Source organism: Lissotriton helveticus, chromosome 2_1 (assembly GCF_964261635.1).
Source record: "Lissotriton helveticus chromosome 2_1, aLisHel1.1, whole genome shotgun sequence".
Lineage (NCBI taxonomy): Eukaryota > Metazoa > Chordata > Amphibia > Caudata > Salamandridae > Lissotriton > Lissotriton helveticus.
Window position 1 is genome coordinate 546,956,200 of NC_136059.1, and position 14,275 is coordinate 546,970,474.

Sequence of the window (14,275 nt, forward strand, 5' to 3'; positions counted from 1 at the left end):
AAAGAAGTGGATCAACAGCTCTCTCTTTTACAGAGAAGGGTGGCAGACAGGGCATGTGGTTACATGCACTTTCAGACCCAGTTTGGGTAAGTTTTCCTTTAACATGCTGATCTCAGGCTGTCTTCCAGACTCAGCCTTTGTTTAGAGTGATGCTCTTAACAGCAGGGTTGCCTCCAGGTTTTAGCACCTGCAACAGAGGCAAAAAGAGGTGGGAGCATTCTGCACCTATCAATGTCCACATCTGGCTGTGTTCAGGCGGAGCAACAAAGGGCTGACCCCTTTCTAAAGGGCACTGATAACTGGAACTGAAGTCCCCAATACTGCGTCTACAAAAGGTCAAGAAGACTAATCAGCCACCCTCTGTATTAAAAAGGATGTAATTTCATTTCTAAGTAGAAGCCTGTTTCCTCTTTCCCCACTTTAGCTTCTGGGTTCCTTCTCTCCAGTCTCATAAATTTCAGTAATACACTTCCACTATCTGGGAAAGCAACCTCACCCCCATCTTGTGCACATGAACAGGCCAGGAGCTTCCAAAATAGTATTCACAGGCCTATGTCATTTCAGCTCCCTAAGACCCTCTAGCAGTGTAACACACTTTTCACACAAAATATATGGGCTTGCACGCAACCTGGGCTTCATCCTGGACCCCTCCCTCTTGATGACCAGACAAGTCAACGCCGTCTCCTCATCGTGCTTCAACACCCTGCGTATGCTTCGCAAGATCTTCCGCTGGATCCCGACCGAGACCAGGAAGACTGTCACCCAGGCACTCGTCACCAGCCGACTGGACTACGGAAACGCCCTCTATGCCGGAACCACAGCCAAGCTACAGAAAAGACTCCAGCGCATCCAGAACGCCTCCGCCCGACTCATCCTGGATGTCCCCCGACGCAGCCACATCTCCAGCCACCTGAGGAACCTGCACTGGCTCCCCGTCGACAAGAGGATCACGTTCCGGCTCCTCACCCACGCACACAAGTCTCTCCACGACCTGGGCCCCAAGTACCTCAACGACCGCCTGACCTTCTACACGCCCACCCGCCAGCTACGGTCCACCAGCCTCGCCCTCGCAGCCGTACCACGCATCCGAAGAGCCACCGCCGGAGGAAGATCCTTCTCTTACCTGGCTGCCAAGACTTGGAACTCCCTCCCCATCCACCTTCGGCTGACCCAGGACCATCTCGCCTTCAGGAAACAACTCAAGACCTGGCTGTTCGAGCAGTAGCATACCCTCCCCCCAAGCGCCTTGAGACCCTCCCGGGTGAGTAGTGCGCTATACAAATGGCATGATTGATTGATTGGCATCTTGGCGCTAGACTTCCAACTTAAATGTTTTCGAATAGACACATTTAATTGATTTTCTGTACCAAATAACACAGCAATAGAGCGTGTAATGCATGTGCAGTATACAGCACCGGGGATCCACTAGGGAGAGATATAATTGTAAAGAGGAATGTTTCCCCTTTAAAACAATACCTTCTCCAAGCACATAGATGCCCAGTGGGCTGAGCAATGCTCCTGAGCACCAATTCAGTGAAATGAGCCAATTGACTCATTTCACTTTCAATTTGAGTGGTAGAAACGTCAGCGTGCCTTGCACGCGGATCGTCATTTCACCAAAAAGAAAAAATATGAAAGATTCTGGCTGCTGGGGACGCTTTTCCCCAGCAGCCCAACATGAAAAAAGAATAGAGCAATAGAGGGTCCTTTATAGCCCTCCTGAGAGTCAGCCAATGAAATCAGACGTACTGGGGAGGGAGTGAAGTCGTCACCCGTTGGTCGACACCAATACTTAAAAGGCTAAATCTTAAAGTTACAGGTGTCTTGGATTGAAGGTTTACATTTTAATCTGGTGAATTTCAAAATGTAAAAGGTTTCGCAAGGTACTATGCTGTTGGCAGGGTTAATCACCCCTACAATGTCGCAGTATTCAGAAAGGAGCAGTTGAATGATCTTCAGCTGTGTCCAGGAATTTGTTTAAGTTTGAATTTACCACTCCAACTTTTTTTGAAACCATTAATAGTCCTATAAACCATACAGAGTCCTGAAAGAGTAGGTATGAGAAGCAAGGCCGCACTGGCCGTAGCAAGCACGGGCGTTTTCCCAGTAGGCCAGAAGGGTGGGGCTGGTTTTGTTACTGGGTGCCGGTTTTGCAGCAGTGCTGTAATATCGACCTCCTGTAACAAAAGCGCAGCAGTGTTTCCCACCAGCACAAATTGAGGAAACCTTTCACCATCAAAGCGCAATTTTAAGGGCTTTGTTTATGCTAGTCTTCTTTTTATATGCAGAGCAAGTTTATGTAACCTCCCATGTAGGGAATTAATTACATCAGTATTGTTATTTGGTTGACATGAGAATGCATTTTTTTTTCATGTATATGCGTTTATTAAAGTACAAGCACTAGCCGTTTTAATTTTTTGGAGATTGTTTTTCTTGTTCTCTTTTGTTACATTTGTTTGTTTAAAGCAAGTTCTTATTTGAATGCAGTTATTTTTGACATTTTTTTTCTTTTTCTATTTTAGCCTTGATCCAGAACAAAAGGAAATGTTAATTGAAGTGATTGAAAAGCTTTTGAAGGATAAAAGCACGGTATGTTTCAGCAATGTGTCAGTGCGTTGCTTCTAGTTTTACAAAGATTAGTATTAGTGGTAGAAGAAAGCCTTAGAATATATGCGCTACATATTCTAATATTTTTCCTGTTCGTCAAAACTTCCATCTGTATATGTGGGTACTTATCTATTGTTATTTTCGTGGTACTACCAAACGGTTAAATGTATGTTAATCAATCTGTTGAATTCATATGTATTCAAATACAAGCTTAATAGTGTTTAATATAGTTTTGCTTATTTGAATGTAAAGTGGAAATAGTATTATGGATAATGTATTTTCCAATGTACCGCTCTGGTTTGTAACACACCACATTTATGGAAAAGATGTAGTCTGCTCAAGTACACCTGGCTGTTAGAGGATATTAATTATTCCACAAAATAAAAATAAGCTATTTGTCACACCTTACTGCAGTACCTCTTATGAAGAGTGTTTGCAATCTCAACAACCCACCTTTCCCCAAACAGCGGGCAACTATGTGATCTCTTTACATTGAGAATCTTACTGTTGCTGTTTTTTACTATGCCTATGGATTTCTGTCTGTTGCTGCTAGGTGCTTTTTAGGTTGAAGCCTACCATACAGCATTGTGAGTTGCGAAAGACATCTTGGGAACATTCAGAAAGCTTCCCTCTGAATACATTCTGCCCATTGCTTACCATTGGCTTTGTGGTTTGTATCTCACACTATTTGGTAGTTTGTTCCATATGCTGGCTGCATTGACAGCAAAGGTACGATCTCCTTTTCTGACTTTTTAAAATCTCAGTTCTTGGACATAGTTGCCTGTTGTGGATCGGAGATTTCTGCCAGGAGTGTATTTTGTAGTTTGTTTTGGATGGGTATTGGTCCTTTTTTTTTGTAGTGCTTTATGGACAATAAGGTGAGATTTAAAGATTATTCCCTGATTGATAGGCAACCAGTGGAGCTCCTTCAAGGACTCTGTAGCAGATGAATATCGAGGTTTTTTCAGTGTTAGCTTGGCAGTGACTGTCTGGATGCGTTCTAGCTTTTTTTTTTTCTTTTTTTTTGTGTTAAATTTTTATTCGGAAAACCTCAAAGATATCGTCTCAAGTCAATACAGGCATGGGCCTACAACCTTTCAGGCCGGCCGCTACATAGAGGCAAAACCATTACAAAGCAAAAGTACACATTACAGCATCTCTAGGGCCAGAGCCATAGCAAATCGAAAAAGAACAGGATTGACATGTAAGCGTGATCGCTGAACATCCGGACATAAGAGGATTCCATTTTATAATATGGGAAGGAGGATCCTTGGGCATACAATCAGGCAAAGTCATATTTTGGGCAAGTCGTGGAACAGGATAGTCGCTATCCATAAAATAGAAAGTCGCCTGAAATCGTGCTAAGTAGAATATGCCAGCATACAATAGTTACGCGCTAACTTCGCGTCTTACCCGCGGGGTCAACCTCATTTTAAGAAAAACGTAAGCGCACATCATAAAATCTCAACCCAAAAAGGCAGCTCGGACCCCCCATCCAAGCGAAATATGAAAGAAACGATGAAGAAATTACCAATAAAGAAGGAAAGAAAGAAGAGCCATAGAAACAAAAGAAAAGAGAAAAACAGATCCCACCCTCCAACCCCCCACCCCGCATACCAGCAGAAGGCTACGGCCCCCCCCCTATAGGCATGCCTGTCGCCCCAGTACTAGAACCCCAGTTACAAGAAAAAAAGGTGGAGGAGGACGCTTGCTTGCACCCGCCCCCCGCCCCATCCCCTCCCCCCTCACCTAATCCCAGAAGAGAATGTAGGCTCCCCGAAGAGGAAGCAGCCGACAGTACGTGCCCACCTCACACCCCCACAATCACAATAACGATCAATGTCTCGCGTCACCACCAAAATCACCAGATCGGTAAAACAATCATGCGATGTTCATCCCTGGCCAGTCCGAGCGAGAGTAAACAAGCATTCCAACCCAGAGATTCCACAGGCAGGCAGTCTCGGTGTCCAAACTTGCTTCCTAGGGGCCACCCAGGCGCTCAGCGGAGGCAAATGAAAAGTGACAAAACCGCTGCGACAATAGCCGCCGCCCGAGAGTGTAGGGACCCGGCGTTGTCGTTTGGTGGCAAGCACATATGTCGAAAAGCCAAAAAGAATGTCGGTCGCGCCAGTCTGGTCAGCACCCTCACTGTTCTCGAAATCCGGCACTGCATGCTCCGGGAAGTCCACGGTGACAAATGGCTGTGCATTGACAGGCGCCCAGTCCGACATGTTGCCATCTGCGCCCCTAGGTCTCACGTCAGGAATAATGAGTGCCAGCAAGTCGTGGAGAGCCAACCATATGCAGTTCAGGGAGGAATGAAGTTCATTAAGAGCAAAAAGGACATCTCCCAAAGTGTACTCCCATTCGTCGCCGTCGGCGGTTGCGATGTTCCTCAACCCTGGGGACCCCCCAGGCAAGGCGGCAGACATAGCAACAGGCATCCGAGGCCTCAATATCCCCCGGTAGACCGTGTTGGGGTCGAAACGGAATTATTCAGGATTCCCATAATTGCAGCCACACCAGCCTCTTACCCGCCAAGCCGGGGGGGAAGGATCCATAATCCGACGCTCGCCACTGCAGGCGGGCGATACCACTGAGGGCCAGGGCACTCTGGGCGGCCAACCAATGAAGACCAATGCGGGCGGCGGGACCGTACACTAGTCACGGGACCTTCAGCGCAGAAGAATCAGCCAGATGCGTGCTATGAGGGTCCGGGCAGCCGTATCACACTCCGCTAGCAGTCGTCAGCAAAATCGCTCAAGCTGCGACTTCCGTGGAGGCAACCGGTCATTTCCGGTCGGCCGCATCCGCTGTTGTTCAACTCCCCCTCGGCCACAGCACAGCTCGAGGTCCCGGCTTACGGCTGGCACAGGCCGCAATCTCCGCTTCGACGGTTCTCAGCCACCCGAGGTGATCGCGACCTCGGAGTTACACGGTAGGGCAGTGCGCCACCTTCGCCGTGCGGGGGTATGGTGTAGACTCAGGATAAGCGGCAGGATGTCAGGGAGGGAGAGGGCGATCGGCGGAGCCGGGCCTCTAAGCTGCCATTTTGGATGTTGTCTTGGCTCCTCCTCCCATTCCGTTCTAGCTTTTTTAACAGGTAGTTAGGGGCTCCTAACAGCAGGGCATTACACAAGTCCAACCTAGTTAGTATTACCCCTCTGGAAATCAATGATCTAGCTGGTAGGTCGAGCAGAGGATATAGCTTCCTGAGGGCCCGGATCAGCACAAAACAGTTTGTGATAAGTCCATTTACTTGATTCTCCAGGGACAAACTTGGTCAAATATCACACCTAGATTTCGTACCGCTGCAGCGTTACCCAGTGGGATTTCTATGGGTAGCGGCCAGAAGTTAGGTGATAAAATTACCGGATTTTTGTGGGAAGAGCAACAAAGGAGTTCAGTTTTATTTGCGTACATTTTAAGTGAATTTTCATGAAGCTACTGTTACTAAAGATACTAGTGTTTTTTGGAAGACTATTAGTGCCCCTTTTTTCCAGGATAGCCATAATGGCACTACCGATGTTACATTCCCCCCAGATGAAAAGGTTGATCACATCTCAGAAGTTTATAGGAGCGGAGGGGACTATAGTAGCACAATAGAATGTGATAAACATACAAATGGAAGTGAGCCAAAGTTAGCCCTACCTATAATTCATCAAGTTGCAAAGGCACTTAACCAGACCAAAAAGAATAAGGCAGCTGGCTCAGACGGTGTTCCGGCTGATCTTTTTCTGGCAAATCACGATTTATGGCTCCCTGTGTTAACCAACATCCTAAGCTGTGTTGCAATCTCTGGCCCACTAAAATCCTGGTCGAGTGTAATAATTGTTCCCATTTTTAAAAAGGGAGATAGGTCAAACCCCAAATGTTATCGCCCAATCTAATTGATTGACTCCACATGTAAATTAATGGGCAGGTTTTACTTGACTGCTTAGAAACATGAGTAGCAGAAAAAGAGACATTTTCAGACATTCAATATGGTTTTAGAAGAGACCTTGGCACTGTCGAGCAGTGCCTTATTCTTCATTTGGTGATAAGTAAATACACGCTGGCAAAAAACAGCGCACTCCATCTGGGATTTATTGATCTGACATTGGCCTTTGATTGGGTGGTGAGCGGGAACCTCTGGGAAAAGATGATTTAACGACTTGATGAGCAAGTTGGGCTTAAAGACCAACACAGCAAAGTCACATGTTATTGTGGTGGGGAAAGCACACACTAAAATAAGATCCTGATTTATTAATAAACACAAACTCCAGCTTTTCACATTTTTCCTAATTGGGTGTCCTTGTTGACCATAAAGGCTCGTGGTCCCATCTCCTAGAAGTCAGGATGAGGAGCTTTGATAAATCTCTTGAAGCTCTATTAAGGTTTGAACAGAAATTGGGCTCCAAACCCATCAAGGTAATAATTAACATCTATAATGCACGGTATTGTGCTGTTCTCATATATGGCAAAAGAGACACAATTGTTTGCATAGCAGTTATCTTATATGGGGCTGTCGTCTGGGGATTTTGTAATGCGTCAATTTTACAAACTCCAGAAATGTCTTTTCTCAGAAGACTGTCTGTTCCCCCCCAGTCGTCATAATAAATGGGGGCTGACTCCTTTAATACATTGAAGTCAAACTGCCCATACTATGTTAAGGCTTCGATTTGGGCAATAAAGAACCAGCTCTTAATCTAGCAATAATACAGGATTGCTTAAATTGCGATTATGCTCACAAAATACTGTGGTTTAGCTATGTTAAAAGTCAGTTGGCACTCATCGGGAGGCAGGACTGTTTTTTTTTAACCCCCAATTTATAACTTCTATTACGAAGCCCCACTTTGAGAAGGAATTTTTTAACGCTCTAATGGAGCGTAGACAATGCATGGAGATAACTAAAAAGTGTGTAGCCCATTATTTCCCCCTGGTTAGTACTGAAATAATTAAGCCATATCTTCTGTTCCCTTTTAGTCACTTTTAAAAGATTTTATCTTATTCGATTTAGAATCACTCTTATATTGGTGTCATATCCCAGCAAAGCATATTATGACTCTCACCTGGACCCCTGTCCAGGCGACTGCAATACAACCCAGAATATGCTGCATTTCTTTTTATTTGCCATCTATATGATGAACCACGAAGAGAGTTTATTTTACCACTATTGCGTGTGTTGAATATTAGGAAATGCAGTCCAGCTTTATTTTTGCTTCAGCTCCTTCAAACGGTAAATAAATGTGAAATGATGTACAGATTTATTTCTGCCACCGTGCGTTTAAGGAGCCGAGTATGAAAATGATTTTTTAAAACAATTTGTACAGTATCTGACATTTTAGCATCACTTAAATAGATCACATCTACTTTTAGAGGATTTAACATTTTTGCATTATGCACTTTATTTCCTTGCTTTTTATGTTATATGCCTTGTCTGCAAAAAATCGTAATGTGTTATAAATTATACAATTGCATACTTTTCAAACACTAGTTGAGTTTTGCAGTCGAGAAATTCGGAAAAATTTAAATGTTTCTTTTTTTTATCCTACCTGAACAAGGATAATGAATTTCAAATGACTTGGTACTGCTGGGCATGACGTGTTTTATGGATTTTTTTTTTATCAGGTTGAGCTTTTTTTCTATGTATCTTATGTATTTTTATATGTAACTTTTATGGTTTAACTGAATAAAGTTTGTTGTTGATGATGATGATGATGTACACATATGGTTGGCTTTGTATAGTTTATTTCATGTATCCAGGTACAAGGATGTACACAGCTCAGCTTTGCTCCAACCTCGTACTCCTCTTACAACATTCAATGACATATATACATTGGAATCTCTCTACATTCTACCAGTTCCAATCAATACAGTTAAAGGGAACTATACATACCTACCAATCTCATTACTACACCCTGCTTTTGTGGGAGGACTTGGTGTCTCAGCAACAGGCCAGGTTATTCCACCTGGTATTCTACAATCTTCACCTTCATGAGTGGAAATTTAACAGATTCCAAACGTATCCAGAAGTAGTGAAAGTTATTCGTGTGGCTAGGCACCCATTTAGGAATGTTATTCTATTCTTGGGGCAAAGTTCATGGACTGGTGCAGAGTTAACTCTATTGAGTCAAAACTAGTTTTTTTAATTTCTGGCCCAGCTGGGTGCTGGATTGGGCACTGTTAAGTTATTTGTCTGACTTTAAGGCATTTTTACATTTGCCAGCCAATCTTCATTATAAGCCACTCTTTGTGATGCTTCCAAGCCCCCGTCCCTTCCACTCCTGCCCCTTCAGTATCCTCTGGGGGATCTTAACCTGGTCGTATGTACTTAGTGTATGCCTTATAGCTTTTGCTCAGCTGCTTGCTAGTTTTGCTTGTCCATTTAGGTGGTTTCCCTCATTAGTTATTTCTGCATGCTGTCAGTGTGCGCCAGACACTGTGCAATCTCCATATACCACCTTCTCTCCAGACAAATTGGTGGTGCGAATCTGTGCCCCCTTCCTGCCAAAGATAGTGTAGCCTTTCACTTGGGATAGTCCATCACCCTCTCTACCTTCTTCACCCCACCTCACCCCTCTAAGGAGGAGTCAAGACTTTATGGGCTGTACAAGAGTAGAGCTTCTACATCGAGTGCACAAAGTAGATCAGCTGTTTGGCTTTGTTGATTCTAAGAAGTAGAATTCGGTGCAGTAGCAGAAATGATCCAACTAGATTATTCTGTGTATTGAAACATGCTATTCACTGGCCAATCCTTTGGGGCTCATCACACCAGTGCCAATGCCGCCATTACGGTCTTGGTGAGACGTGTTCTGTTGTTGGACATCTGCCGGGTTGCCACATTGGTGTCCATTCACACCTTCACCAGGCATTACTGTCTCCACAACAAGTCTGCAGGCAAGGTCATTTTGACCATATGGTTTTGCTGGGCTTCCTGATCGAAGTCCACTTCTCAGACCCTGAAAAGATGGGAATCTGCAGTTAGAAGTGTCCTTCAGAAGAAAAGGTTACTTGCCTTGTTTTACTATGTTTTTGGTGCATACTCTCTCACCACCATCACTCCTCCCCATTCAATGGAGTAGGCATTTAGGGTTCAAACTAGATTTCGGACAGTGTCACACTTCAGTCTGTCTAGGGTGCAGGAAAATTCCAAGGAAAACTCATATCAGCACACAGGATTGAAATAGTTATACAGCTTTGTGTCGTCACTTTCTTTGATGGTGCAAGGATAACATGGGACCAGTGACACCACATATCTCTAAGTGGGAGCAGTAACTGGAATCCGGTGAGGGAATTAAAAAAGTGAGTTATTTCTGGGTTGATGAGAGTATCCACCAGTAAGAGGGTTACCAAAGTTAAGTAACTTGTGCTTCTGGGTGTCTCTCTTATGTTTACATTTCTTTATTATTATTTTGCATGGAAGAGAAACAAAGAAATATAGACAAGCTCATAACACAACCTGAGACCTAGCTAATTCCACCCTTGTTGTCATATAGATGAACATTGTAACAAAATGGCCCTAAAACTCCCCCCTCCCTCCAAAATCCTATCCCTTACTCCCCCCAGACCCATCCCCTCCCTCCCCCGGTATCTGATGTATATGTGTAGGTGCTGTAGTTGTTTCTAAGTCATGGCCTGTGGGGGTTCAGTAAGGCGCAAGAGTATCGGGTATCTGGGGCATGTTAGTTCTTCAAATTAGAATGCGAGTAAAGATAAAAATGTTTTTCAAAGTTTCTGAAAGGTTGATCCCTGATTTGAAAGGGATAAGGAGATTTGTTCCATGCCCAATGTATACCATGTACAATGTATCCAACCCACATGGGTAGGAAGCCTCCCGACCCCCCAATGAGCCAATATATTTTGGAGAGCCTCTCCCAATGCCAACCCAATTTGATGTCCTCTTTGTGATTTAAGGGGAAATGGGAGGGCATTAGGTAGGCCTAGAAGGGGGTAAGCTGGGAAGCAGCATAGCTATGTGTCAAAGTAGGCATCTGTATCGTACATTACTTGTTTCCAGTAAGAAGGGATTTTAGGGCAATCCCAAAGCAAGGGTGTCAGTGTGCCAAGGAGCTGCAATATGACCAGCAAAGGGGGTAGTGGGCCGGGTTCCATCTGTGGAGTCTCGGGGGCATGAGGTACCAGTAAGTGCAATCTTAGTAGCCGTCCCTATGCTCAATACATTATGAGCAGTGTGGTGCTTGCGATAGTAAATGTCCCCCCATTCCTGTTGCGAGAGGGAGCGGCTCAGTTCAGCCTCCTACCTTCTCTGACCCGGGGATTTTGTAGCTGCTGGGGAAGGGAGGGCAGTGGGGGCGGAGTAAGCCAAATATTTCAGAGATGAGACGTGAATCTTAGGATTTGGATTGTTACCATTTCTCATAAGGAGTTACAACGCTAAATTGGGGGTCGAACTGATGGGTGTATCACACGGTGTCTACTTTGTTGGAATCTGTAGCGTTCAGTTTCAGGGAGCCCTTGTTCTGAGCGAAAGTCCTCGAAGGTTAAGGAGCCAGACTCATCGAAGAAATGGCCGATGTATTGGCTGCCTTACTGCATCCACAGTATGAACGCCTCTGTCTCAAGGCCTGGGTTAAAATCTGTGTTGGCCACTGTCGGTGTTGGCGGGGATGGGAATGGGGTCAGAGCCATTTTCATGGCCACTCTGTCCCATGCCATTAGAGAGGTCTTTGTAATGGAAGATAAATAGAGGTTTCTAGGGTGTGCCAATTATGGAGGAAGGGAATCTTCCATAGGGGGTGCCCCCCCCCCCACTGTCCTGTCCATGAAAAGCCAATGCTTTTCAGACTCTGATGGGACCACTCAACAAACGTCTTCAGTTGTGCCGCCGAAGGTGTTCTTTAAGGTTAGGCCTCCTGACTCCACCTTCTCTCGGGGTCTGTGACCTAGATCTCTTTGTAAGCGGGGCATCTTGTCTGCCCATATAAACCTGTCTACCTCTAGTTGCATGGATTGCGGTGAGTCTGGAGGGGGTTCTATTGGGAGGGTTTGAAAAATCTATAGTAGTTTAGGTTGTATAGTCACTTTCACTGCGGCTACGCTGCCTAGCCAGAATAGGATGTGTGGTCTCCAACGGCATAGGTCCTCTTGTATCTGGTGGAGCAAAGTTTTATAGTTAGGTGTCATTGTACGTTATGTGCTTGCCTTAGGTGTACCCAGAGATATGGTATTGCCGATGGAGCCCACTGAATAGGATATGTGCGTTGTAGTTCAGTGAGAGTGGGTTTTTTGAGGGATTGATTGAGAGCTTTGGATTTATGAATATTGATCTTAAAGCCTGCAGCTTAACAGAATTGTTCTAGCTCTTTTATGAAGGCAGGTAGAGAAGTCAGCGGGTCCTCCAGCGATGCTATGATGTTGTCGGCATACAGGCTAAGCGTGTCTTTGTACCTTCCGAAGTGCACCCCTGATATGTGGCGGTTGTCTCTTACCTTTTGGTCCATAGGCTCCTTGTATAGGGCAAAGAGGAGGGGGGAGTGCGGGCATCCCGATATTGTCCCCCTCCGAATGTGGAAGGGGCTAGAAGCAACTCTGTTTACTCGCATCATCGCAATCAGCGTACTGTAGCTGCTCATGACCCATTGTATGTATTTATCAGGGGGCGAAATGTCGTAGGATCTCTCTCAAAAAAGCCAGTGGACTCTATCGAATGCTGTTTCCATGCCGATGGAGTGGAGCATAGGCTCTGTGTCGAAGGGCTGTCTAGTCTGTAATATGGAGTAGGCGCTTGGTGTAGTCTGCGCATTGTCTGTTAGGTATAAAAACTGCCTGGCCGGGGATCGTCCAGGCCGGGAAGAAGTGAGGACAATCTCGTTGCCAATATGCCGGTGAACAGTTTCAGGTCGGTATTCAAGAGGGAGATTTGCTGATAAGAAGCACACTGGCATCGGTCTTTAACTGGTTTAGCTATAACCGCCAGTGCCGCTTCAAGCATAGTGGTGGGAGTGCTGAGGAAGTTCCGACCATGTTGAAGACTCTGGTAAGAATGGGAGCCAAAATATTACAGAAACAACATTGAGGTGAAACAGTTGGGGTCCGTGGACTTAAGCAACTTCTGCTTGGAGATAGCAGAAACCACTTCCTCTATTTGGATCGGGCTGCAAGTGGCTCTGCCTTTTCTGGTGTTAATCTGGAAGTGGCGGCACCCCGAAGGTAGCCTGCCGGAGCGTCTGTGGGAAGTTCCTGCGAATCACATAGCCTAAGGTAGTACTGGCGAATGTTTTGGTAATCTGTTGGTCTTTGGTATTTTCTACCCCTGTTGTGTTAATCACAGATGATACCCCGGCAGCTTGTCTTCTTAGCTTATTGGCCAGCAGTTTCCCTCTTCTATTGCCCCAGGTATAAAAGGTGTGTTGTAAGCGGAGCACCGCATACTCTGCCCTGTCAAGGTCCAAGGCAGATAATTGGGTTCTAACTGCCTCGAGCTGCTGTCATTGCCGTGGAGCGCCAGCCGTTGGTGAATACGTTCCAGCTCTTGTACTTATCTTGTGAGGGATTCTCTCTTGTCCCTACGTATCTTATTGTCGGACAAAGCTATCGCAATTAATTCTTCCCTCATCACTGCCTTCATAGTTTCAAAGAGGATGGCTATAGAGGCCTCTGGGTCTCCTGTCCAAAAAGTCTAGCAATGCTGGTGAGACAACTGCGGGCGGTGTAGCATGGTATCCCTAAGTCACCAGACTCTAGACGGGCGAGAGAGGAAGGAAGAGAAATCTCTACTGTCCCCTCCGAATGATCTGACAGCATTCGAGGAAGTAGGTCACCTTGTTGAATGTGGACAACCATGATTTGGGTGCCTAAAAAAGAATCTATTTCTGTGCATGATTTGTGAGAGTGGGAGTAAAATGTATATTCTCTGTCTGAGGGATGCAGGGTTCTCCATATGTCATCAACCCGGCCTCCTCCAACAGATGTGCCCCCTTCCTCAAGACTGCCCCCGTTTGGCCCGGTCTTTGGACTGACCTGTCAATAGTTTTGTCAAACACCAGGTTTAAGTTTCCCCCAACAGTAACACCCGGTCAGATGATTGGATGAACTCAAACACGTTAGGGGCATAGATCGTGCGTACCGTGAAGGTGTGGGGGCCTAATGTAAAGGAATGGGTTAATAACCTGACTTTCCCCGGAAAGGTGGATGATACTAAAATGGCCACTACAGCGGATTTGGAGGATTGGGAGGAAAATGAAGCTGATGAAGAAATGCCCTAGAGCGGAGTCTATGTGCGTCTCTGGGGATGAGATGAGTTTCCTGAAGGAGGCTAATGTGTGCTGTAGAATGTTCCAAGTTGGAAAAGAGAGCTCATCTTTTAACTGGATTGTTAAGCCCTTTCAAATTTAAGGTGATGATTTTAAGATTTGGTGACATTGCTTAATCTCCACTACGGCCCCTTGCGGCGGGATGCCTGGCTTTCACCTTGTGGACACCCTGCCGGGGTATCTCACAGGGGAATACCAGGACGGGTTCCCTAAGCAAGCGCTTAGATACCGTGTCGGTGATTTGCGCTATATAAATGCATGTACATATAAGAAGGGCTGTGGACATGCGCTAATTGGAGGAGTATATCATCTGATAAATGGGGATCCAAGAGTGGGTGGCCCACGGGATGAGTCCGAGTGACTGGATGGGCAGAGACATTACCCCGGGGAGATTCAGATGTGCAGGAGGGCCC

At 45.6% G+C, this 14,275-nt stretch overlaps 1 protein-coding gene across 2 annotated transcripts in view; it reads left to right on the plus strand.

The window, feature by feature from the left end:
• AP3B1 (adaptor related protein complex 3 subunit beta 1) overlaps positions 1–14,275 on the plus strand; it is a 1,831,130-nt gene that overhangs the window by 398,908 nt on the left and 1,417,947 nt on the right. For both annotated transcript variants that reach the window (XM_078675217.1, XM_078675216.1), the window contains exon 6: positions 2,523–2,589. In XM_078675217.1, the coding sequence (XP_078531343.1) occupies positions 2,523–2,589 (67 nt within the window). The remainder of the gene's footprint in view (positions 1–2,522; positions 2,590–14,275) is intronic.